The 22843-nt window shown below is 46.4% G+C and overlaps 1 protein-coding gene across 2 annotated transcripts in view; it reads right to left on the reverse strand.

Moving 5' to 3' along the window:
* c15h1orf50 (chromosome 15 C1orf50 homolog) overlaps window positions 1–22843 on the reverse strand; it is a 65996-nt gene that overhangs the window by 22529 nt on the left and 20624 nt on the right. For both annotated transcript variants that reach the window (XR_013578907.1, XM_078558196.1), the window contains exon 2: window positions 12236–12351. Coding sequence is in view for 1 of the 2 variants with exons in the window: in XM_078558196.1 (XP_078414322.1) it covers window positions 12236–12351 (116 nt within the window). In the remaining variant the exon portion in view is untranslated. The remainder of the gene's footprint in view (window positions 1–12235; window positions 12352–22843) is intronic.

Consider the following 22843-nt stretch of genomic DNA (forward strand, 5'->3'; position numbering starts at 1 on the left):
GTCCAGCGTCTGACTGACTAAGCAGACAAACGTCCTCTGGAGACTCGAAAGGAAACGTACCGTGGTTTGCAGTAAACCACAGAAAGTTAAGCAGGTCGGAAGGTGTTATTTTTCAAACCCAATCAGATGGCAGCTGTGGCTCAGTGAGGAGCACCCCACTCCAGAGGCTTGAGCACAAAATCTAGGCCGGTGTGACAGTACAACAAGGGTACTGCACTGGTGGAGGTGCTGTATTTTGGATGTGACGTAAAACTAAGGTTTAGGGCGGGGGAGGGGGAGGGGTGGGGAGGGAGGGACGGGGGGGGGCGGGGGTCCGAGTTACTTGGTCTGCAAGTTAAAATTTAAATGTAAACCATGAGCAGCTGAATTGAAGGGTTTATTCAAATAGAAAAAAAATATATTTTTGTTTCCCTGATTATTTGATTCTGGATTACGGGGAACCCTAAAATCAGAACCCTAGGGTAAACTGGGTGGCAGATGGAGTGGGAGAGATAGCTGAGGAATATGGCTGGGGAGGGAGGCCTACCATGGTAGGCCCAGGGCAGAGTTTGCATTGGAAGGGGAGAAACTCCAGCTTCTCCGTTGTGGTGAAAATGGCAGACGAACCCAGAAATCGGAAGTCCTTCCCCAGAATGTGGCACTTATAATTTTCATGGGGGCGGGACTGGAGTCAGGCCGGGATTCCTATATGTGCAGCTTATGGAGACAGCTGGCCATTTAAATTGTCAACTGCCTCCACTGAAGTAGGATTTTGGTAGGCCAGGAGTGTGAAACCCAGAGTGTGCAGATTAGACCCAGTCTGAACTTGGTGGATTCGTTTGGATAGCCAGAGTACTTTTTGGAGAGGTAAGATATCCCTTTTGAATATGATCCCAGGATGCCTTTGGGAGTGGTAAGGCACCCTTTGGGATAGGTATGATACTCTTTGGGATTGTTAAAATTAGACATGATTGTGCGTAGAAAGTGCATAAACTTATTGGAACTGTCAAAGCTGGTTAGTTGGTAGAGGGGCATGGGGTGGCGTGGTGTATAAGGGGCCATGGGGTGGTGGGTAGAGGGGCATGAGGTAGCCAAGGCTGGCATGGATGGGGCATGGGGAGTGTGTAGGGTTGGGGGCAGGCTCAGAATGAAAAACAGTAAAAACTGGGAAGTAAGAATACTGGTCCGAACTGGTTTTGTATATCTTAAAATGGAACATCAGTAAAAACTGGGAAATAAAAGCAGTGGTCCGAACTGTTTTTTCCTTCTTCGGGGTGAGGGGTGAAGGGATATTTTTTTTTTGTTTTAACCATTTTTCAAAGTACCTTCACAAAGTGTCAGAGCATAGAGGACTTCCACCTAGCCTGCCTCCGCACCCGGCAGCCTCCATCCTTGTTCTGGGGGCGACGGGCCTGGCTTCTATTCCAGCCCGCATCCCCCAACCCCAGAACAAAGCTTCCAACTTCTGGGCCTCTTTATCCAGGTCAGTTTGGCGGAGCTGGGAAATATCCCGTCTCTGCGCTGCCAACCTAGGAATGAAAATCCGGGTCCCTGTTTGTCATACTTTAAGCAAGACTTGGATAGCATGTTCACCTTCAGCTTTGTGTATCATTATATTTACTTTAAATGCTAGGTGGCACTGTTGCTTTTCCAAGATCCTCTTCCCAGATCCACTGTTCCAAATGGCATTTGAGATTTTATTTATTAAGTTAACTTTTGAATCGCTGTTGCCACAGATGTCAGGAGTCTTTTTTGCTTCGTAATCTGGAGCTGCACAATCCCTTTTCTCCCCTTCCAGTTTCTCCCCTTCCAATGAATCCTCTATCTTGGGCCTACCTTGGTAGGCCTCTCACCCCAGCCCTGTTCCTCAGCTATCTGTTCCACTCCATCCCAAACCCATCAGCCACCCGATTTACCCTAATGTTCTGATTTTAGGGTTCGCAGCAATCCTGAATCAAATGATAAAGAGAAAGACAAATAGATTTTTTATAAAAGCAAAAACCTGCGGCTGCTGGAAATCGAAAACAAAAACAAAAATACCTGGAAAAACTCAGCAGGTCTGGCAGCATCTGTGGAAGGGAGCACAGTTAACGTTTCGAGTCCGCATGACTCTTGAGTTAACTGTGCTCCCTTCCACAGATGCTGCCAGACCTGCTGAGTTTTTCCAGGTATTTTTGTTTTTGTAATAGATTTTTTATGTTTGAATAAACCCTTCAATTCAGCTGCTCACTGTTTACCTGTAAATTCTAACTCACAGACCAAGCAACTCAAATCATAATCAGCCACATCGGTGCCCTCTTTCCTCATGCTAATCTGACACATTAGTCAGAGGCTAACGGGGAATCCCAGTGGGACTAATCGCATTCCTGATTAGTAAATAAAAAATGGGCACATGATATCAGTACTCCTACCTGCACAGGAAGTGCATATGAACCTTAACCTTTTTGTGTGTTTGTCAGTAAAACAGTTAGAAGAAAAGTAGAATGTGCGAATGTTTCTTTTGATCGTTGTGCTTGCTTTACTTCCTTGCCACTGAATGATGGGGGCGTTTGCTAAGTAAATATAGATGTGTGAAGTATATGTATCTGTATTGTGTGTGGGGTGTTCTCTGTTAAAATAAGTGCATGGAGCTAATTTTGGGATAATGTTAATCAAGATCTAACTGATTTCTTTATTGTAACATTGATAACTGGTGTTAAAGGGACCAGCCCTAAATTCTCATATTGAAAGCGATGCATCATTACACCCAGGACCTAGGACATTCTTTTCAAATGCACCAAACTGGCAAGTTTGAACAAAACCACCAGATTGTTGGTATGTAGGCAGTGGAGGGAAAGGCCAGGGTGGGAGGGCCCTATTGCTGGTCAAGCCACATTTTTTTGCTGTCACTTTTTAACCTCATGCTGGCGAAAAAAGGCAAGAGGGTAACACCATGACATTGAAAGTAATAATCTCGCATTCCACTCTCCCTCCCCTGGAGTCTGGTGACCAAACCATTCCAGATATTCCAGACAGGTGGACTGTGCGAGCTCCTGATATTATGTCAGCCATCCCAACCCACTGCCTAGTCTTGTTTTCAGTGCCTGCAGCTTGATCCATAACCGCTAACTTTGCTATCTGCTGAGTCTCACTGAGGAGCACTCTCTCCTCTGAATCACAAAATTCCAGGTTCAAGACCCTCTCCAGGGCTTGAGTACAACAATCAAGGCTGACACTCCAGTGCAGTATTGAGGGAATGCTGCATTGTCAGAGGTGCATCTTTCAGATGAGACATTAAACTGAGGCCCCCATCTGCCTGCTAAGGTGGATGTAAAAGATCCAATGGCACTGTTTCGAAGAAGAGCAGAGGTGTTATTCCTGGTGTCCTGGCCCATATTTGTCCCTTAACCAACATCACAAAAACAACAGATTATCAGGCCATTAACACCTTGCTGTTCGTGGGAGTTTGCTGTGTGCAAATTGGCTGCCACATTTCCCATTGTACGGTGACTACACTTCAAATGTATGTCAAGGGCTGTAAAGCAAATTGAAATATCCGGTGGTTATGAAAAGCGCTATATAAATGTACATCTTTCTTTTTACAGCAACCATCCTGACATCTTCCCCTGTTACCCCCAAATAACATCCCCAAAGGATGTTATTCTTCAGATCAGCCTCATTAGCATTCTCATTCTTTTGCTGGTTCAAGCAGCCCCTCTTTAGTTGTTCTTCTTGTCCCAGTAGTATACAGTCTGGAACTGAATTCCTCTATTATCCCAAACCCCAACAGATACTTGACACATGAGAGACTGAGGGGAATGGCTGCTCCACAGTAAGATCCCAGTATCAGGCAGTGGACACATTGCCTGACAGTAGAAAGAAAATTTATGATAGTGGACAACAGAGGGGCTTTTATGGAATGACAAGTAGAGGTATGCTCCTGATGTAAATGCTATGGACTCAGTGAGCAAGGACACTATATTGGGTGGCCCTGACACCATGTAATAAATCCTGATTACAGTTCCTAGTCTGTCCCGAATTAGCTAATCTCATCCTGGGTTGCAGTAGGGGGAATTGCTGTCAGTCTCCCAGGACTAAGTTGAAAACATTACTCTTGGTCTCTTTGTCTAAGTGATCAATATAGATTGTAAAGTTGAGGCCCCAGCACAGTGGCATTCCATTTGTTACAATTTGTCGACATTAGAATGCCCCATTTATCCTGACTCTTTGTTTTATGTCAGTTAGCCAATCTTCCAGTTATGTTAATATATTACCTCGAACTTCATGAGCCCTAATCATGTTTATTAACCTTTGTGTGACCTCTTGTCAAATGCCTTTTGGAAATCCAAAACTTCTACAGCTACAGGTTCCCCTTTATCGACCCTACTGGTTACATCCCTCAAAAGATGGATGGAATAGGGAATTTAGGGACTAGCGCCAATGAGGAACTGAAAGAAATTATTATTAGTAAAAAAGTAATACTGGAGAAATTAATGGGACTGAAAGTTGGTAAATCCCCAGAAAGCCAATGATCTACATCCCAGAGTGTTAAAAGAGGTAGCTATAGAGATAATGGATGCATTGGTGGTCACCTGTCAAAATTCTATATATTCTGGGATAGTGCCTGCAGATTGGAAGGTGGCAAATGTAATCCTGCTATTTAAGAAAGGAGGGAGAGAGAAAAAGGGGAACTACAGACCTGTTGGCCTGACATCAGAAGTAGGAAAAATACTAGAATCTATTATAAAGGATATGATAATTAGACACTTAGAAAATAATGATCTGATTGGGTAGAGTCAACGTGGATTAATGAAAGAGAAATCACGTTTGACAAACAAGCTGGAGTTTTTTTGAGGATGTTACCAGCAGAATTGATAAGGGGGAACCAATGGGTGTGGAGTATTTGGATTTCCAGAAGACTTTCAATAAGGTCCTACACAGGTTAGTAAGCAAAATTAAGCACATGGGAGAGGGGGTAATATGCTGGCATGGATTGAGAATTGGCTGATGGACAGAAAACAGAGAGTAGGAATAAAGGGGTCATTCTTAGGTTGGCAGGCTGTGACTAGTGGAGTACCACAAGGATCAGTGCTTGGGCCCCAGCTGTTTACACTCTATATCAATGAGTTGGAATTGAGAACCAAATGTAGCATTTCCAAGTTTGTGGATGACACAAAACTTGATGGGAATGTGTCTTGTGAGGATGATGCAAAGAGGCTTCAAGGGGATTTGTACAGGCTTAGCGAGTGGGCAAGAACACGGCAGATGGAATATAATGTGGTTAAGTGTGAGGTTAACCACTCACTTTGGTAGGAGGAATGGAAGTGCAGAGTATTTCTTAAATTGTGAAAGGTTGAGAAGTGTTGATGTCCAAAGGGACCTGGGTGTCCTTGTTCATAAGTCACTAAAAACTAACATGTGAGTGCAACAAGCAATTGAGAAGGCAAATGGTGTGTTGGCCTTCATTGCAAGAGGATTTGAGTGCAGGATTAAAAATGTCTTGCTTCAATTGTATAGAGCTTTGGTGAGAGTGCACCTGGAGTATTATGTACAATTTTGGGTCCCTTTACCTAAGAGAGGATACACTTACCATAGAGGGAGTGCAGCAGAGGTTTATCAGACTAATTCCTGGGATGGCGGGATTGTCCTATGAGGAGAGATTGAGGAGACTGGGCCTGTATTCTCTAAAGTTTAGAAGAATGGGAGGTGATCTCATTGAAACTTACAAAATTCTTAAGGGGCTAGACAGGGTAGATGCAGGAAGGATGTTTCCCCTGATTGGGGGGGTCTAGAACCAGGGTACAGAGTCTCAGAATAAAGACAAGCCACTTAGGACTGAGATGAGGAGGAATTTCTTCATTCAGAGGGCAGCGAATCTTTGGAATTCTCCACCCTAGAGGGTTGTGGAGGCTCAGTCATTCAGTATGTTCAAGACAGAGACCGATAGGTTCCTATATACTGATGACACCAAGGGATATGGGGATAGTATGGGAAAATGGCGTTGAGGTAGGAGGTCAGCCATGATCTAGTTGAATTTCAGAGCAGGCTTGAATGACTGAAAGGCTGAATGACCTACTCCTGCTCCTATGTTCCTAAGTTCCAATAAATTCGTCAAATGCGATTTCCCTTTTGTAGTGCCAAGTTGATTTTGACCATCCTATAATTTTCCAAGAACCTTGTTAATACCTCCATAATAATAACTCTCTTTGTGTCATGTATTTAACTCTCTGACCTGCTTGACCCAATGCTAATTTACATGTGGCTCAGGTAGTAATCCACAGATTATTACCCTTGTGGTTCTACTTATCAATTTAGAACCTAGCTCCTCAAACTCCCTCTGCAAAACTTCATTTTTCGTTCCACCTATGCCATTGACTCCCATGTGGACCACGACAGTTGGATCCTTCCTTTTCCACTCCAAGTTCATCTCCAGCCAGGAGGAGATGTCCTTCACCCTGGCAGTGGGCAGGCAACCAATGTCAATCTTATTAATTACATTGTTAAGGTTTAATGGCCATTATATTGTTAAACAGATGGTTGGTATTTGTACACCTATAAGTGGGGATAAGAAAAAAAAAAGAAAAAAATATAAGTGGGGATAGGCCTCTCCTCGTTAGTATAGTGGTGAGTATCCCCGCCTGTCACGCGGGAGACCCGGGTTCAATTCCCCAACGGTGAGACAAGTCCTTTATAAGTGGGGATAGCTGGGACACTGGGGGTTGGAGTAGTCTTGACTGTGAGCTAAGTCAATAAATTTTCTCCAGCAAAGAAAGCAGCTGCATCTTAGTTTTAACTTCACCAACCAGCATGGACCTGATTAACAATGGTAGCAGAGGATGATTAGCCTAAGGGTGAAAATTGGAAAGAAAGATACCTTTTCAGGCAGAAGATTGTTATTGAAGTTATTTTTGAGAAGAATGGCTAAAGTATCAGGGTATGATTTTCCACCATTGTTCTGTGAAACTGAACCTTATGACCAATGGAAGAATGAAGTAGGTATATAGACAGGTTACGTCCTTACCAAAGATAAAGCAAGAAATGGCTTTGGCACTTTCACTTCCCACCAGAAGCAGGATCAGGTGCAAAGTATTTTTAGAGCTAGAAGCTCATCATTTCAATACTGAGGAAGGTTTGGATAATCTCTTAAAATTTATGGAAAAAATTTATAAGGAAGAGGACCTGTTAAATGCATATGAAGCATGGTCAGACTTTAATCAGCTTAGAAGGATGGATGGTTATTCCATAGAAGAGTGTATCATGGAATTTAACAGGTTATATGACAGATTGCAGAAATTCTATTTGGAGATCCCTAATTCAGTGCTTGCCTTCAAATTGTTGGATTGTGCTATAGTATCAAACGTAGATAGGTTCCTGGTGTTGACTGGAGCTAGACTGTCAGGAAGAATTTTGAATTGATGTCTGAAGCTTTTTAAAAAAAAATTTGGGGGAAACATTTATTTCCAGCCACTTTCCTGGCACCAATGGAACATTCAGCAGTAACACAAAAGATGGCAGATTCGATACTGGCAGCATTTCGAGACCATTTAGATATGGGGCGCAAACATCAATATGAAAGAGGAACCACAAACAAAGGACATGAGGATAGAAACCGTTTTGGTAGCTCTAACAGACGACAGGAATTGGGTAACTACGGCAGGAGAATGAACCCCAGGAATAACCAAGGAATAGTAAACAGGTGCTTCAGATGTGACTCGAAATATCATTATGTGATGAATTGTCCGAAATGGGATAACAGGGTTTTTGAAATGACATATGGCAAGGAAGGATCAGAAGGGGAAAGTGACTATACTGATCAGTCAGAAGGAATTGTACTGGTCACCAGAAGTTTTAGTCCAGTGATGGGTGTTCTATTAGCGGATTCATTCAATTATGTTGTATTAGACTGTGGGTGTACATCCACAGTATGTGTAGTGGATCGGTTAAAGTGTTACCTGGATTCTCTAAATTGTGAAGACCTAAGTGAGGTTAAGGAATATGAAAGCTCTACTTAATTCAGGTTTGGGGATGATAACACGCTAAAATCACTAAAGAGAGTGCTGATTCCTTGTAACATAGCCAGAGTAAACCATTTTATCAGTACAGATATGGTATCCAGCAAAATACCTTTACTACTGAGTAAGCTGTCTATGAAAAAAGCTCAAATGAAATTAGATATGGAACACGATAAGGCAATTGTATTTGGGAAATCTGTAGATTTACAGTTTACACAATCAGGACATTGTTATATACCCTTAACAAGACCTAGCGTTTCGAATCACGACATTAAAGAAGCATTGATGGCATCAATGGATGGTTTAAAGGAAAAAAGGAAAATCGTTTTAAAACTACATCAGTAGTTTGCCTATCCATTTATCATAAGTTAAAAATTCTACTAAAGGATGCAGGGTTAATGGATGATGAATGTACTAAGCTTGTATAAGAGATCAGTGAGAAATGCGATATATGTAGAAAGTATAGGAGGATGCCATCGTGGGCATGTGGTAAGCCTCCCTTAGCAAGAGACTTTAATGAAGTTGCAGCAATGGACTTGAAGGTATCAATTAAGGACAAAAAACACTTTTCTCTTGCACTTCGTGGACATGGTAACTAGATTCAGTCTGCTAAGAGTAATATATAGTAAAGAAAAAAAAGATAATTGTGGACAAGATAATGGAAAAAAAGGAACTGGACTGGAAGCATCATCTAAATTCCAAACTGATAATGGGGGTGGAGTTTACCAATGGTGAATTTAAAAGTATGTGTGAAAATATGAACATCATAGTGACGAACACATCAGCAGAAAGTCGCTTTAAAAATCAGACATGTGAAAGAAATTACGCAGTAATTGATGAAAGGCTTCACAAAATCTTAGCTGATCAACTGAGCTGTAAGTTGACATCTGCCCTGACGTGGGCAGTACATGCGAAGAATTCACTTCAAATGATTGGAGGCTAAGGTCCTTGTCAATTCGTTTATGGGAGAAACCCAAAAACACCTTCGGTGATGTGGGATCATCACCCAGCCTGGGAAGGGACTATGATTAATTCAACTTTTTCTGAGCATTTGAATGCCCTGCCTACAGGGAGAAGGGTATTTATCAAGGCTGAAGTTTTGGAGAAAATTCAGTGAATGTTACGGCACCGCCCCTTGTAAGGTTATAGGCAGTGGTGGAAAAACAGGGATTTTACCACATGGGAATCAAACTGTTAGGGTACATTCCTCGAGGCTAATTAGCACTGATTATATATCTACAGAATCTGAACAGGGCATAGAAAGTGAACCATGCACCTCACATATGCTTATGTCGGACAATTACGAGGAGCAAATTGCGGCCGATAAAGTGATGACTGAATATGAACAAAGTGACACTGAAGCGCAGGATAAGGCTATTTATCCCAAAGGACAACTACCCAAAGTTGGCACTAGAATAACATATATGCCAGCAGGTGCCAGTGTGTGGAGGAATGCCATCATTATAAGGAGAGCAGGAAAAGCCACTGGCAAATACAAACACTGGTTGAATGTGCAAGATGAGGGACAGGGCCCATGGATTGGCAAAATGTGGTAAAGATGTGGAAGGCCAGAAGATACAGTGCAAGTTCCAGAAAGTGGCGACGGCTCTAGGAAAAGATCACAGACTTGTGAAAGAGACTCTGATCATAGGAGGGAGAGATCGTGTAGCAGTAGTCCAAAAAGAAAGAGGAGGGTGAGTAGAGGTCGTAGTTTGACAAGAACAAAGACCATAGAACAGGCTAGGAATGCCGCTAGAAGTAGAAACCCTTATGATTGAGAAAAGTTTTAGTGGCTACTAACAAATTAGAAGATAAGTCGATAAAGGATGCTAAACAGAGTTGGAAAGTTGGAAAAAACTTTGTGTATACACTGAAATACCAGACAAGGGACAGCCAGCCTTAGCACACAGGTGGATATGCACAGAAAAGGTACTTCCTGATGGCATGTATAAGGCTAAAGCTAGACTAGTAGCGAGGGGTTTTGAAGCAAGGCTTGATGATCAAGATGTCAGGGTGGACTCCCCTACTGCAGGAAAAGTAAGCTTGAAGATTTTCTTAGCTCTTTTAGCAACATATCCCTGGGAAATCAATTGATATAAAAGCTGCATTTTTGCAGGGTGAGAAATTTCAAAGGGGAGTTTTCTTTTATTCATTCACAGGATGTGGGCTTCGCTGGCTGGGCCAGCATTTATTGCCCATCCCTAGTTGCCCTTGAGAAGGTGGTGGTGAGCCGCTTTCTTGAACCGCTGCAGTCCATGTGGTGTAGGTACACCCACAGTGCTGTTAGGAAGGGAGTTTTTTTTTAGAAGGGAGTGATTTTGAAACCACCTAAAGAAGCTGGCGATATAGAAGGGAAACTGTGGAAATTGAACAAGTGTGTTTATGGGTTGAATGATATGTCAAGAGTGTGGTATTTCTCAGTCAGGGTCCGTCCTTTTGGAAACAGGTTGTATTCAGCTAAAGGCTGACCCAGCAATGTTCTACTCGAGCCACAAGGAAAAACTAGCAGGCATCTTGTGATGCACGTTGATGATTTTCTATGGGGAGGCTCTGCATAATATAAGCAATGGGTAATAGATAAAATAGAGAAGGAATTTAAGATTGGAGGTCAGGTGTTGGGGGCCCTTAAATATATAGGGTTAGACATTAAGCAGAATAAATCGGGAGTGACTTTGAATCAATAGTCTGAATTAGAAAACTTCAATCACGTCCCAATAAATTGGGCCAGGTCCTCACAAAAAGAATATTCTGCATCCCAGGAAGAAACAGAGCAATTAAGAAGTTTTGTTGGACAGTTGAACTGGTTGTTCACTCAGAATAGACCTGATCCGGTTATGACGTATTGGAACTGAGCACTATGATGAAACATGCTATAGCTGAGGAAGTTCTGAGAGCAAATAAACATTGAAGAAATTAAATTCGGAGAAATGCACACAAGTTTCCAGCCTTCAGTGATCCAGAAGATATGAGGTTGGTCGTTTTTAGCGATACTTCACGTGCCAATCTTCTGGATGGACATTCTAGCACAGCAGGGTTTGTCATATTCTTAGTGGGAAAGAATAATAAATGGCCCGGGAAACGAAAAAAGTAAAAAGTATGGTTAAAAGCACCTTAGCTGGTGTTAGTAGAAGCAATAGGTATGGGAGTGTACTTAACCAGTATACTGAAGGAAATCCTTCACAAGGGGCAATCTGAGAAATGTTTGCCCATAGAATGCTATGTGGATAACCGTTCTCTTTGGGGCAATGTTCCCTCGACAAAGGGTGTCACTGAAAAAAAGGTTGAGGATCAACATAGCCAGCATAAAACAAATGTTGGAAAGAAGAGAGATTTCCAAAATAAAATGAGTGGATGCAAGTCATCAATTGTCAGACTGTTTTACAAAGAGCTGCTTGCTCCAAGAAGTTATTAGGTGTACTGGAAGAGGGATGCCTTACGTTATAATGAGAATATGGAAAACCAGTATTTCCTTTGATTGTTTTGTAATTATTTATATGTGGTAAAGCAGAAAAATAATTATTTAAAGAAGTGGGGGTGGGTTATGGGATCTATTAGTGATTGGTTGTACTAAAATGTGAGACGTAGAAGATGAAAAAATATATATAATTTTGTTTCTTTTAGATGAGTTTGAAAGATTGTTTTTGAGCTTTCAAAAGTTTTAATTTAAAAGAAAATAGGAGAATCTGAAAATGTCTTATTAACTACATTGTTAAGGTTTAATGGAAATTACATAGTTAAGATCCAATGGCATTTACATTGTTAAACAGGTGATGGGTATTTGTACACCTATAAATGGGGATAGCTGGGACACTGTGAGGGGGTTGGAGTAGTGCTGACTGTGAGCTAAGCCAATAAACTCTCTCTAGCAAAGAAAGCACCTGTGTCTTAGTTTTAACTTCACCAACCAGTGTGAACCTGATTAACAACCAAACCTTAAGAACTTACCCTTACAGCTACCAAGAACAGTATCTATCCCCCTGACTGTACTGTCACTCATCACTGCCACATTCTTTGTTGCTCCCTGCACTTGGATGGCCGTATGCACCATGGCAACATGGTCAGTGTTCCAATCCTTCCTGCAGTCCTCGTTCTAACTGTACACTTCAAGGGCTGAGGCTCCTCCATCACGACAGCCTGGTGTGGGCCCTGTATAAAGAACAACTACCACGGGAAAAAAAAACGCAAGAGCGAGCATGACCCACGGAATTGTAGTCCAGCTTGGATGGGAAGGAATCAGCATTGATGGTGGGGGAAGGGATCCCTACCTTTTGGATTTGCTCTGCCAGGGCTACAATGTCGAGAGGGTCCCCGACCCGATTGGTTTGGTAGGTGCTGACCAGCTGCAGGCCTGCAGGGTTGGCATTACTTTCCACCAGTGCCACTGTAAACACAACAAGAACTATTAAGGAGGTGTAAGGGGCATCTGTCAACTCCCCTGATTGCTCAATGGGTGAATGCATCACTTAGCGTGGAACTGTGTCACACAAATTAAGAAGGTTCTGCTGCCAGCTGTTCTCAACCAGGGAACAGATGAGTGATGTAATTAGCTTCAGAGCCACAGGGTGGGAAATCAAAGCCAACCCGAGTTCTTGCTTCTGACCTTTGATATCTGACTTCAGCTATTTTAATCCACCTGAACCACAGTTCATGAGTGGAAAAAGACTCCTTTCTTTATTGGACCTGCAGTGACTGTTCTGCTACTACATACTCATCATGTGAACTATTCTTCTGGTTTACATCTTGTAAAAGAATAATATTTTCTTTAACTGTATCTTTCCTGTGTTTGCAGGAGTGATTGACGTAGCATTTAGTCTTTCAGGTTGAATGAGTACATAAATAACCCTCTTTGTTTGAACCCACAAAAGCTTGCTGTTGTTGGTTCTTAATTGACCACATGCTCCGGGTGCTAAGAACCAAACATATCTTCCTCTCCAAAATCACACTGATTATGGGCAGTAAGGGAAAGGGTACAAAGGTTTCAGTTTATTTCTCCCCCTGTCTGGAACACACATGTGGACATGAGGAGCAACACTTCTGGTTGCAAAGTCTGCTGGATATCATTCAAAATACGCTTGAAGAATGGAGATTTGAGAAAATGATGGCCAGAGCCCCAGGACTCATTGGCCATAACAGCTCGGGGCGTCAAAGGAGAACTGAAAAAATAAATTAGCGGGTGCAGGGATTTCATTGAAACATTCCTCAAGGTTTGACCATGTGACACTCATTTCACATGATCAGCTGATGTATATGAATCCGCTCCGCTAAAATTATTGCATTTGCTGTAGGAAGGACAGGTCGCAGTAGTTGAGGATTTATTCATGGTTTTGGGACAGCAGCTGATGTTCGAGAGGTTGCAAGAACCAGTAGGCAACTGCAAAGCTGGGGAGGAAAGTAACAAAACACGTCGGATCGAACCCAGGACTGTTAGCGCTGTCACTGTGTGAGCCCATGAGTGTTAGCACTGTCACTGAGTGCTCCCGGGATTGTTAGCAGTGTCACTGTGTGAATTCGGAGGTGTTAACACTGTCACTGTGTGAACCCGAGAGTGTTAGCACTATCACTGTGTCAATTCGGTAGTGTTATCGCTGTCACTGTGTGAATTCAGGAGTGTTAGTGCTGTCATTGTGTGAATTAGGGAGTGTCAGGACTGTCACTGTGCGAACCGGGGAGTATTAGCTCCGTCACTGAGTGAACCCAGGAGTGTTAGCGCTATCACTGTGTGAATTCATTAGTGTTAGCACTGTCACTGTGTGAAACCGGGAGTCTTAGCACTGTCACTATGTGAATTCGGGAGTGTTAGCGCTGACACTGTCTGAACCCGGGAGAGTTAGCACTGTCACTGTGTGAATTTGGGAGTGTTAGCGCTGTCAGTGTGTGAATTAGGGTGTGTCAGCACTGTCACTGTATGAACCCGGGAGTGTTAGCGCTGTCACTGTGTGAACCCGTGAGTGTTAGCGCTGTCAGTGTGTGAATTAGGGCGTGTCAGCACTGTCACTGTATGAACCCGGGAGTGTTAGCACTGTCATTGTATGAACCTGTGAGTGTTAGCACTGTCACTGAGTGCACCCGGGAGTGTTAGTGCTGTCACTGTGTGAATTCTGGAGGGTTAGCGCTGTCACTGTGTGAACCCGGAAGTGTTAGCGCTGTCACTGGGTGAATTCTGGAGTCTTAGTGCTGTCATTGTGTGAATTAGGGAGTGTCAGCACTGTCACTGTGCGAACCCGGGAGTGTTAGCACTGTCACTGTGTGAACCCGGGAGTGTTAGCACTGTCACTGTGTGAATTCAGTAGTGTTAGCGCTGTCAGTGTGTGAATTCGGGTATGTTAACGCTGTCACTGTGTGAACCTGGGAGTGTTAGCACTGTCACTGTGTGAACCCGAGACTGTTAGCGCTATCACTGTGTCAATTCATTAGTGTTAGCGCTGTCACTGTGTGAACCCAGGAGTGTTAGCGCTGATACTGTGTGAACCTAGGAGTTTTAGCTCTGTCACTGTGTGAAACCGGGAGTCTTAGCACGGTCACTATGTGAATTCGGAAGTGTTAGCGCTGACACTGTCTGAACCCGGGAGAGTTAGCACTGTCACTGTGTGAATTTGGGACTGTTAGCGCTGTCAGTGTGTGAACCTGGGAGCGTTAGCGCTGTCACTGTGTGAATTCGGGAGTGTTAGTGCTGTTAGTGTGTGAACCCGTGAGTGTTAGCACTGTCACTGAGTGAACCTGGGAGTGTTAGCGCTGTCACTGAGTGAACCCGGGAGTGTTAGCCCTGTCATTGAGTGCACCCGTGAGTATTAGCGATGTCAGTGTGTGAATTCGGAAGTGTTAACGCTGTCACTGTGTGAATTCTGGAGGGTTAGCGCTGTCTCTATGTGAACCCGGGAGTGTTAGCGCTGTCGCTGTGTGAGTTCAGGAGTGTATGTGCCCTCTCTGTGTGAACCTGTGAGTGTTAGTACTGTCACTGAGTGCACCCGGGAGTGTTAGCGCTATTACTGTGTGAATTCGGGAGTGTTAGCGCTGTCACTGTGTGAATTTGGAATTGTTAGCGCTATCACTGTGTGAATGCTGGCGTGTTAACGCTGTCACTGTGTGAACCCGAGAGTGTTAGCCCTGTCACTGTGTGTACCCGGGTGTGTTAGTGCTGTCACTGTGTGAATTCTGGAGGGTTAGCGCTGTCACTGTGTGAACCCGGGAGTGCTAACGCTGTCACTGTGTGAACCCAGGAGGGTTAGCCCTGTCACTGTCTGAACCCGGGAGCGTTAGCACTGTCACTGTCTGAATTCGGGAGTGTTAGCGCTGTCAGTGTGTGAATTTGAAATTGTTAGCGCTATCACTGTGTGAACCCGGGAGGGTTAGCCCTGTCAGTGTGTGAATTTGCAAGTGTTAGCGCTGTCACTGTGTGAATTCGGGTGTGTTAACGCTGTCACTGTGTGAACCCAAGAGTGTAAGCACTGTCACTGTGTGAAACCGAGAGTGTTAGCTCTGTCACTGTGTGAAATAAGGAGTGTTGGCGCTGTCAGTGTGTGAATTCAGAAGTGTTAACGCTGTCACTGTGTGAACCCGGGAGTGTTAGCGCTGTCACCGTATGAATTCTGGAGGGTTAGTGCTGTCTCTATGTGAACCCGGGAGTGTGAGGGCTGTCTCTGTGTGAACCCGGGAGTGTTAGCGCTGTCACTGTGTGAACCCGGGAGTGTTAGCGCTGTCACCGTATGAATTCTTGAGGGTTAGTGCTGTCACTATGTGAACCCGGGAGTGTGAGAGCTGTCTCTGTGTGAACCCGGGAGTGTTAGCGCTGTCACTGTGTGAACCCGAGAGTGTTAGCACTGTCACTGTGTGTACCCGGGTGTGTTAGCGCTGTCACTGTGTGAATTCTGGAGGGTAGCGCTGTCACTGTGCGAACCCGGGAGTGCTAGCGCTGTCACTGTGTGAACCCAGGAGGGTTAGCCCTGTCACTGTCTGAATTTGGGAGTGTTAGCGCTGTCACTATGTGAACCCGGGAGTGTTAGCGCTGTCACTGTGTGAATTCTGGAGGGTTAGCGCTGTCTCTGTGTGAACCCGGGAGTGTTAGCGCTGTCACTGTGTGAACCCGGGAGTGTTAGCGCTGTCACTGTGTGAACCCGGGAGTGTTAGCGCTGTCACTGTGTGAACCCGGGAGTGTTAGCGCTGTCTCTGTGTGAACCCGGCACTGTTAGCGCTGTCTCTGTGTGAACCCGGGAGTGTTAGCGCTGATACTGTGTGAATCCAGGAGTGTTAGCGCTGTCATTGTGTGAACCCGGGAGTGTTAGTGCTGTCACTGTATGAATTCGGTCGTGTTAACTCTTTCAGTGTGTGAATTCGAGTGTGTTAACGCTGTCATTGTGTGAACCCGGGAATGTCAGCGCTGTCACTGAGTGAACCCGGGAGTGTTAGTGCTGTCACTGTATGAATTCGGTCGTGTTAGCGCTGTCAGTGTGTGAATTCGAGTGTGTTAACGCTGTCATTGTGTGAACCCGGGAATGTCAGCGCTGTCACTGTGTGAACCCGGGAGTGTTAGCGCTGATACTGTGTGAATCCAGGAGTGTTAGCGCTGTCATTGTGTGAGCCCGTGAGTGTTAGCACTGTCACTGAGTGCTCCCAGGATTGTTAGCGGTGTCACTGTGTGAATTTGGGTGTGTTAACGCTGTCACTGTGTGAATTCTGGAGGATTAGCGCTGTCACTGTGTGAACCCGGGAGTGTTAGCCCTGTCACTGTCTGAATTCGGGAGTGTTAGCACTGTCACTGTGTGTACCCGGGTGTGTTAGCGCTGTCACTGTGTGAATTCTGGAGGGTAAGCGCTGTCTCTGTGTGAATTCGGTAGTGTTAGCGCTGTCACTGTGTGAATTCGCGAGTGTTAGCGCTGTCTCTATGTGAACCCAGGAGTGTTAGCCCTGTCACTGAGTGAAGCCGGGAGTGTTAGCACTGTCAGTGTGTGAACTCGGAAGTGTTAACGCTGTCACTGTGTGAACCCGGGAGTGTTAGCGCTGTCACAGTATGAATTCTGGAGGGTTAGCGCTGTCTCTATGTGAACCCGGGAGTGTGAGGGCTGTCACTGTGTGAACCCGGGAGTGTTAGCGCTGTCACTGTGTGAACCCGGGAGTGTTAGCGCTGTCACCGTGTGAATTAGGGAGTGTTAGCGCTGTCACTGTGTGAACCCGGGAGTGTTAGCGCTGACACTGTGTGAACCCGGGAGTGTTAGCTCTGTCGCTGTGTGAATTCAGGAGTGTATGTACCCTCTCTGTGTGAACCCGTGAGTGTTAGCACTGTCACTGAGTGCACTCGGGAGTGTTAGCGCTATCACTGTGTGAATTCGGGAGTGTTAACGCTGTCACTGTGTGAACCCGAGAGTGTTAGCGCTGTCACTGTGTGTACCCGGGTGGGTTAGCGCTATCACTGTGTGAATTCGGGAGTGTTAACGCTGTCACTGTGTGAATTCGGGTGTGTTAACGTTGTCACTGTGTGAACCCGAGAGTGTTAGTGCTGTCACTGTGTGTACCCGGGTGTGTTAGCGCTGTCACTGTTTGAATTCTGGACTTTTAGCGCTGTCACTGTGTGAACCCGGGAGTGCTAACGCTGTCACTGTGTGAACCCGGGAGGGTTAGCCCTGTCACTGTCTGAATTCGGGAGTGTTAGCGCTGTAACTGTGTGAATTTGGGAGTGTTAGCGCTGTCACTATGTGAACCCGGGAGTGTTATGGTTGACACTGTGTGAACCCGGGAGCGTTAGCGCTGTCACTGTGTGAATTCATGAGTGTTGGCGCTGATACTGTGTGAACCCACGAGTGTTAGCGCTGTCACTGTGTGAATTTGGAATTGTTAGCGCTGTCAGTGTGTGAATTAGGGAGTGTCAGCACTGTATCTGTATGAACCTGGGAGTGTTAGTGCTGTCAGTGTGTGAATTCGCAAGTGTTAGCGCTGTCACTGTGTGAATTCGGGTGTGTTAACGCGGTCACTGTGTGAACCCAGAGTGTTAGCGCTGTCACTGTGTGAATTCGGGTTTATGAGCACTGTCACTGTGTGAACCTGGGAGAGTTAGCACTGTCACTGTGTGAATTCGTGAGTGTTAGCGCTGTCACCGTGTGAATTCAGGAGTGTACACGCTGTCAGTGTGTGAATTCGGGTTTATGAGCACTGTCACTGTGTGAACCTGGGAGTGTTAGCGCTGTCACCATGTGAATTCTGGAGGGTTAGCGCTGTCTCTGTGTGAACCCGGGAGTGTGAGTGTTGTCTCTGTGTGAACCCGGGAGTGTTAGCGCTGACACTGTGTGAACCCAGGAGTGTTAGCGCTGTCATTGTGTGAGCCCGTGAGTGTTAGCACTGTCACTGAGTGCTCCCGGGATTGTTAGCGGTGTCACTGTGTGAATTCGGGTGTGTTAACGCTGTCACTGTGTGAATTCTGGAGGATTAGCGCTGTCACTGTGTGAACCCGGGAGTGTTAACCCTGTCACTGTGTGAATTCGGGTGTGTTAGCGCTGTCACTGTGTGAATTTGGGTGTGTTAACGCTGTCACTGTGTGAATTCTGGAGTGTTAGTGCTGTCACTGTGTGAACCCGGGAGTGTTAGCGCTGTCACTGTGTGAACCCGAGAGTGTTAGCACTGCCACTGTGTGTACCCGGGTGTGTTAGCGCTGATACTGTGTGAACCCGGGAGTGTTAGCGCTGTCACTGTGTGATTCCGTGTGTTAACGCTGTCACCATGTGAATTCTGGAGGGTTAGCGCTGTCTCAATGTGAAACCGGGAGTGTGAGCGCTGTCACTGTGTGAACCTGGGAATGTTAGCACTGTCATTGTCTGAACCCGGGAGTGTTAGCACTGTCATTGTCTGAACCCGGGAGTGTTAGCACTGTCATTGTCTGAACCCGGCAGTGTTAGCCCTGTCACTGTCTGAATTCGGGAGTGTTAGCGCTGATACTGTGTGAATTTGGGAGTGTTAGCGCTGTCATTATCTGAACCCGGGAGTGATAGCGCTGTCACTGTGTGAACCCGGGAGTGTTAGCACTGTCACTGTGTCAACCCGGGAGTGTTAGCACTGTCATTGTCTGAACCCGGGAGTGTTTGCCCTGTCACTGTCTGAATTCGGGAGTGTTAGCGCTGTCACTGTGTGAATTTGGGAGTGTTAGCGCTGTCATTATCTGAACCCGGGAGTGATAGCGCTGTCCCTGTGTGAACCCGGGAGTGTTAGCTCTGTCACTGTGTGAAATAAGGAGTGTTAGCGCTGTCAGTGTGTGAATTCAGAAGTGTTAACGCTGTCACTGTGTGAACCCGGGATTGTTAGCGCTGTCACCGTATGAATTCTGGAGGGTTAGTGCTGTCTCCATGTGAACCCGGGAGTGTGAGGGCTGTCTCTGTGTGAACCCGGGAGTGTTAGCGCTGTCACTGTGTGAACCCGGGAGTGTTAGCGCTGTCACCGTATGAATTCTCGAGGGTTAGTGCTGTCTCTATGTGAACCCGGGAGTGTGAGGGCTGTCTCTGTGTGAACCCGGGAGTGTTAGCGCTGTCACTGTGTGAACCCGAGAGTGTTAGCACTGTCACTGTGTGTACCCGGGTGTGTTAGCGCTGTCACTGTGTGAATTCTGGAGGGTAGCGCTGTCACTGTGTGAACCCGGGAGTGCTAGCGCTGTCACTGTGTGAACCCAGGAGGGTTAGCCCTGTCACTGTCTGAATTTGGGAGTGTTAGCGCTGTCACTATGTGAACCCGGGAGTGTTAGCGCTGTCACTGTGTGAATTCTGGAGGGTTAGCGCTGTCTCTGTATGAACCCCGGAGTGTTAGCGCTGTCACTGTGTGAACCCGGGAGTGTTAGCGCTGATACTGTGTGAACCCAGGAGTGTTAGCGCTGTCATTGTGTGAGCCCGTGAGTGTTAGCACTGTCACTGAGTGCTCCCGGGATTGTTAGCGGTGTCACTGTGTGAATTCGGGTGTGTTAACGCTGTCACTGTGTGAATTCTGGAGGATTAGCGCTGTCACTGTGTGAACCCGGGAGTGTTAACGCTGTCACTGTGTGAACCCGGGAGTGTTAACGCTGTCATTGTGTGAACCCGGGAGTGTTAACGCTGTCACTGTGTGAACCCGGGAGTGTTAGCGCTGTCACTGTGTGAACCCGGGTGTGTTAGCGCTGTCACTGTGTGAATTCGGGTGTGTTAACGCTGTCAGTGTGTGAACCCGAGAGTGTTAGCACTGTCACTGTGTGAACCCGGGTGTGTTAGCGCTGTCACAGTATGAATTCTGGAGGGTTAGCGCTGTCTCTATGTGAACCCGGGAGTGTGAGGGCTGTCACTGTGTGAACCCGGGAGTGTTAGCGCTGTCACTGTGTGAACCCGGGAGTGTTAGCGCTGTCACTGTGTGAATTAGGGAGTGTTAGCGCTGTCACTGTGTGAACCCGGGAGTGTTAGCGCTGTCACTGTGTGAATTCTGGAGGGTTAGCGCTGTCACTGTGTGAACATGGGAGTGTTAGCACTGTCACTGTGTGAATTTGGGTATGTCAACGCTGTCACTGTGTGAACCCGAGAGTGTTAGCGCTGTCACTGTGTGAACCCGAGAGTGTTAGCGCTGATACTGTGTGAACCCGGGAGTGTTAGCGCTGTCACTGTGTGATTCCGTGAGTGTTAGCGCTGTCACCATGTGAATTCTGGAGGGTTAGCTCTGTCTCGATGTGAAACCGGGAGTGTGAGCCTTGTCTCTGTGTGAACCCGGGAGTGTTAGCGCTATCATTGTCTGAACTCGAGAGTGTTAGCGCTGATACTGTGTGAACCCGGGAGTGTTAGCACTGTCACTGTGTGATTCCGTGAGTGTTAGCGCTGTCACCATGTGAATTCTGGAGGGTTAGCTCTGTCTCGATGTGAAACCGGGAGTGTGAGCCTTGTCTCTGTGTGAGCCCGTGAGTGTTAGCACTGTCACTGAGTGCTCCCAGGTTTGTTAGCGGTGTCACTGTGTGAATTTGGGTGTGTTAACGCTGTCACTGTGTGAATTCTGGAGGATTAGCGCTGTCACTGTGTGAACCCGGGAGTGTTAGCCCTGTCACTGTCTGAATTCGGGAGTGTTAGCACTGTCACTGTGTGTACCCGGGTGTGTTAGCGCTGTCACTGTGTGAATTCTGGAGGGTAAGCGCTGTCTCTGTGTGAATTCGGTAGTGTTAGCTCTGTCTCTGTGTGAATTTGCGAGTGTTAGCGCTGTCTCTATGTGAACCCAGGAGTGTTAGCCCTGTCACTGAGTGAAGCCGGGAGTGTTAGCACTGTCAGTGTGTGAACTCGGAAGTGTTAACGCTGTCACTGTGTGTACCCGGGTGGGTTAGCGCTATCACTGTGTGAATTCGGGAGTGTTAACGCTGTCGCTGTGTGAATTCAGGTTTATTCAGGGTTAGCACTGTCATTGTCTGAACCCGGGAGTGTTAGCACTGTCATTGTCTGAACCCGGGAGTGTTAGCCCTGTCACTGTCTGAATTCGGGAGTGTTAGCGCTGATACTGTGTGAATTTGGGAGTGTTAGCGCTGTCATTATCTGAACCCGGGAGTGTTAGCACTGTCACTGTGTCAACCCGGGAGTGTTAGCACTGTCATTGTCTGAACCTGGGAGTGTTAGCCCTGTCACTGTCTGAATTCGGGAGTGTTAGCGCTGATACTGTGTGAATTTGGGAGTGTTAGCCCTGTCACTGTCTGAACCCGGGACTGTTAGCGCTGTCCCTGTGTGAACCAGGGAGTGTTAGCTCTGTCACTGTGTGAAATAAGGAGTGTTAGCGCTGTCAGTGTGTGAATTCAGAAGTGTTAACGCTGTCACTGTGTGAACCCGGGAGTGTTAGCGCTGTCACCGTATGAATTCTGGAGGGTTAGTGCTGTCTCTATGTGAACCCGGGAGTGTGAGGGCTGTCTCTGTGTGAACCCGGGAGTGTTAGCGCTGTCACTGTGTGAACCCGGGAGTGTTAGCGCTGTCACCGTATGAATTCTGGAGGGTTAGTGCTGTCTCTATGTGAACCCGGGAGTGTGAGGGCTGTCTCTGTGTGAACCCGGGAGTGTTAGCGCTGTCACTGTGTGAACCCGAGAGTGTTAGCGCTGTCACTGTGTGAACCCGGGAGTGTTAGCGCTGTCTCTGTGTGAACCCGGCACTGTTAGCGCTGTCTCTGTGTGAACCCGGGAGTGTTAGCGCTGTCACTGTGTGAACCCGGGAGTGTTAGCGCTGTCACTGTGTGATTCCGTGTGTTAACGCTGTCACCATGTGAATTCTGGAGGGTTAGCGCTGTCTCGATGTGAAACCGGGAGTGTGAGCGATGTCACTGTGTGAACCCGGGAGTGTTAGCACTGTCATTGTCTGAACCTGGGAGTGTTAGCACTGTCATTGTCTGAACCCGGCAGTGTTAGCCCTGTCACTGTCTGAATTCGGGAGTGTTAGCGCTGATACTGTGTGAATTTGGGAGTGTTAGCGCTGTCATTATCTGAACCCGGGAGTGATAGCGCTGTCACTGTGTGAACCCGGGAGTGTTAGCACTGTCACTGTGTCAACCCGGGAGTGTTAGCACTGTCATTGTCTGAACCCGGGAGTGTTAGCCCTGTCACTGTCTGAACCCGGGAGTGTTAGCGCTGTCCCTGTGTGAACCCGGGAGTGTTAGCTCTGTCACTGTGTGAAATAAGGAGTGTTAGCGCTGTCAGTGTGTGAATTCAGAAGTGTTAACGCTGTCACTGTGTGAACCCGGGAGTGTTAGCGCTGTCACCGTATGAATTCTGGAGGGTTAGTGCTGTCTCTATGTGAACCCGGGAGTGTGAGGGCTGTCTCTGTGTGAACCCGGGATAGTTAGCGCTGTCACTGTGTGAACCCGGGAGTGTTAGCGCTGTCACCGTATGAATTCTGGAGGGTTAGTGCTGTCTCTATGTGAACCCG

This window comes from Cetorhinus maximus, chromosome 15 (assembly GCF_964194155.1).
Source record: "Cetorhinus maximus chromosome 15, sCetMax3.hap1.1, whole genome shotgun sequence".
Lineage (NCBI taxonomy): Eukaryota > Metazoa > Chordata > Chondrichthyes > Lamniformes > Cetorhinidae > Cetorhinus > Cetorhinus maximus.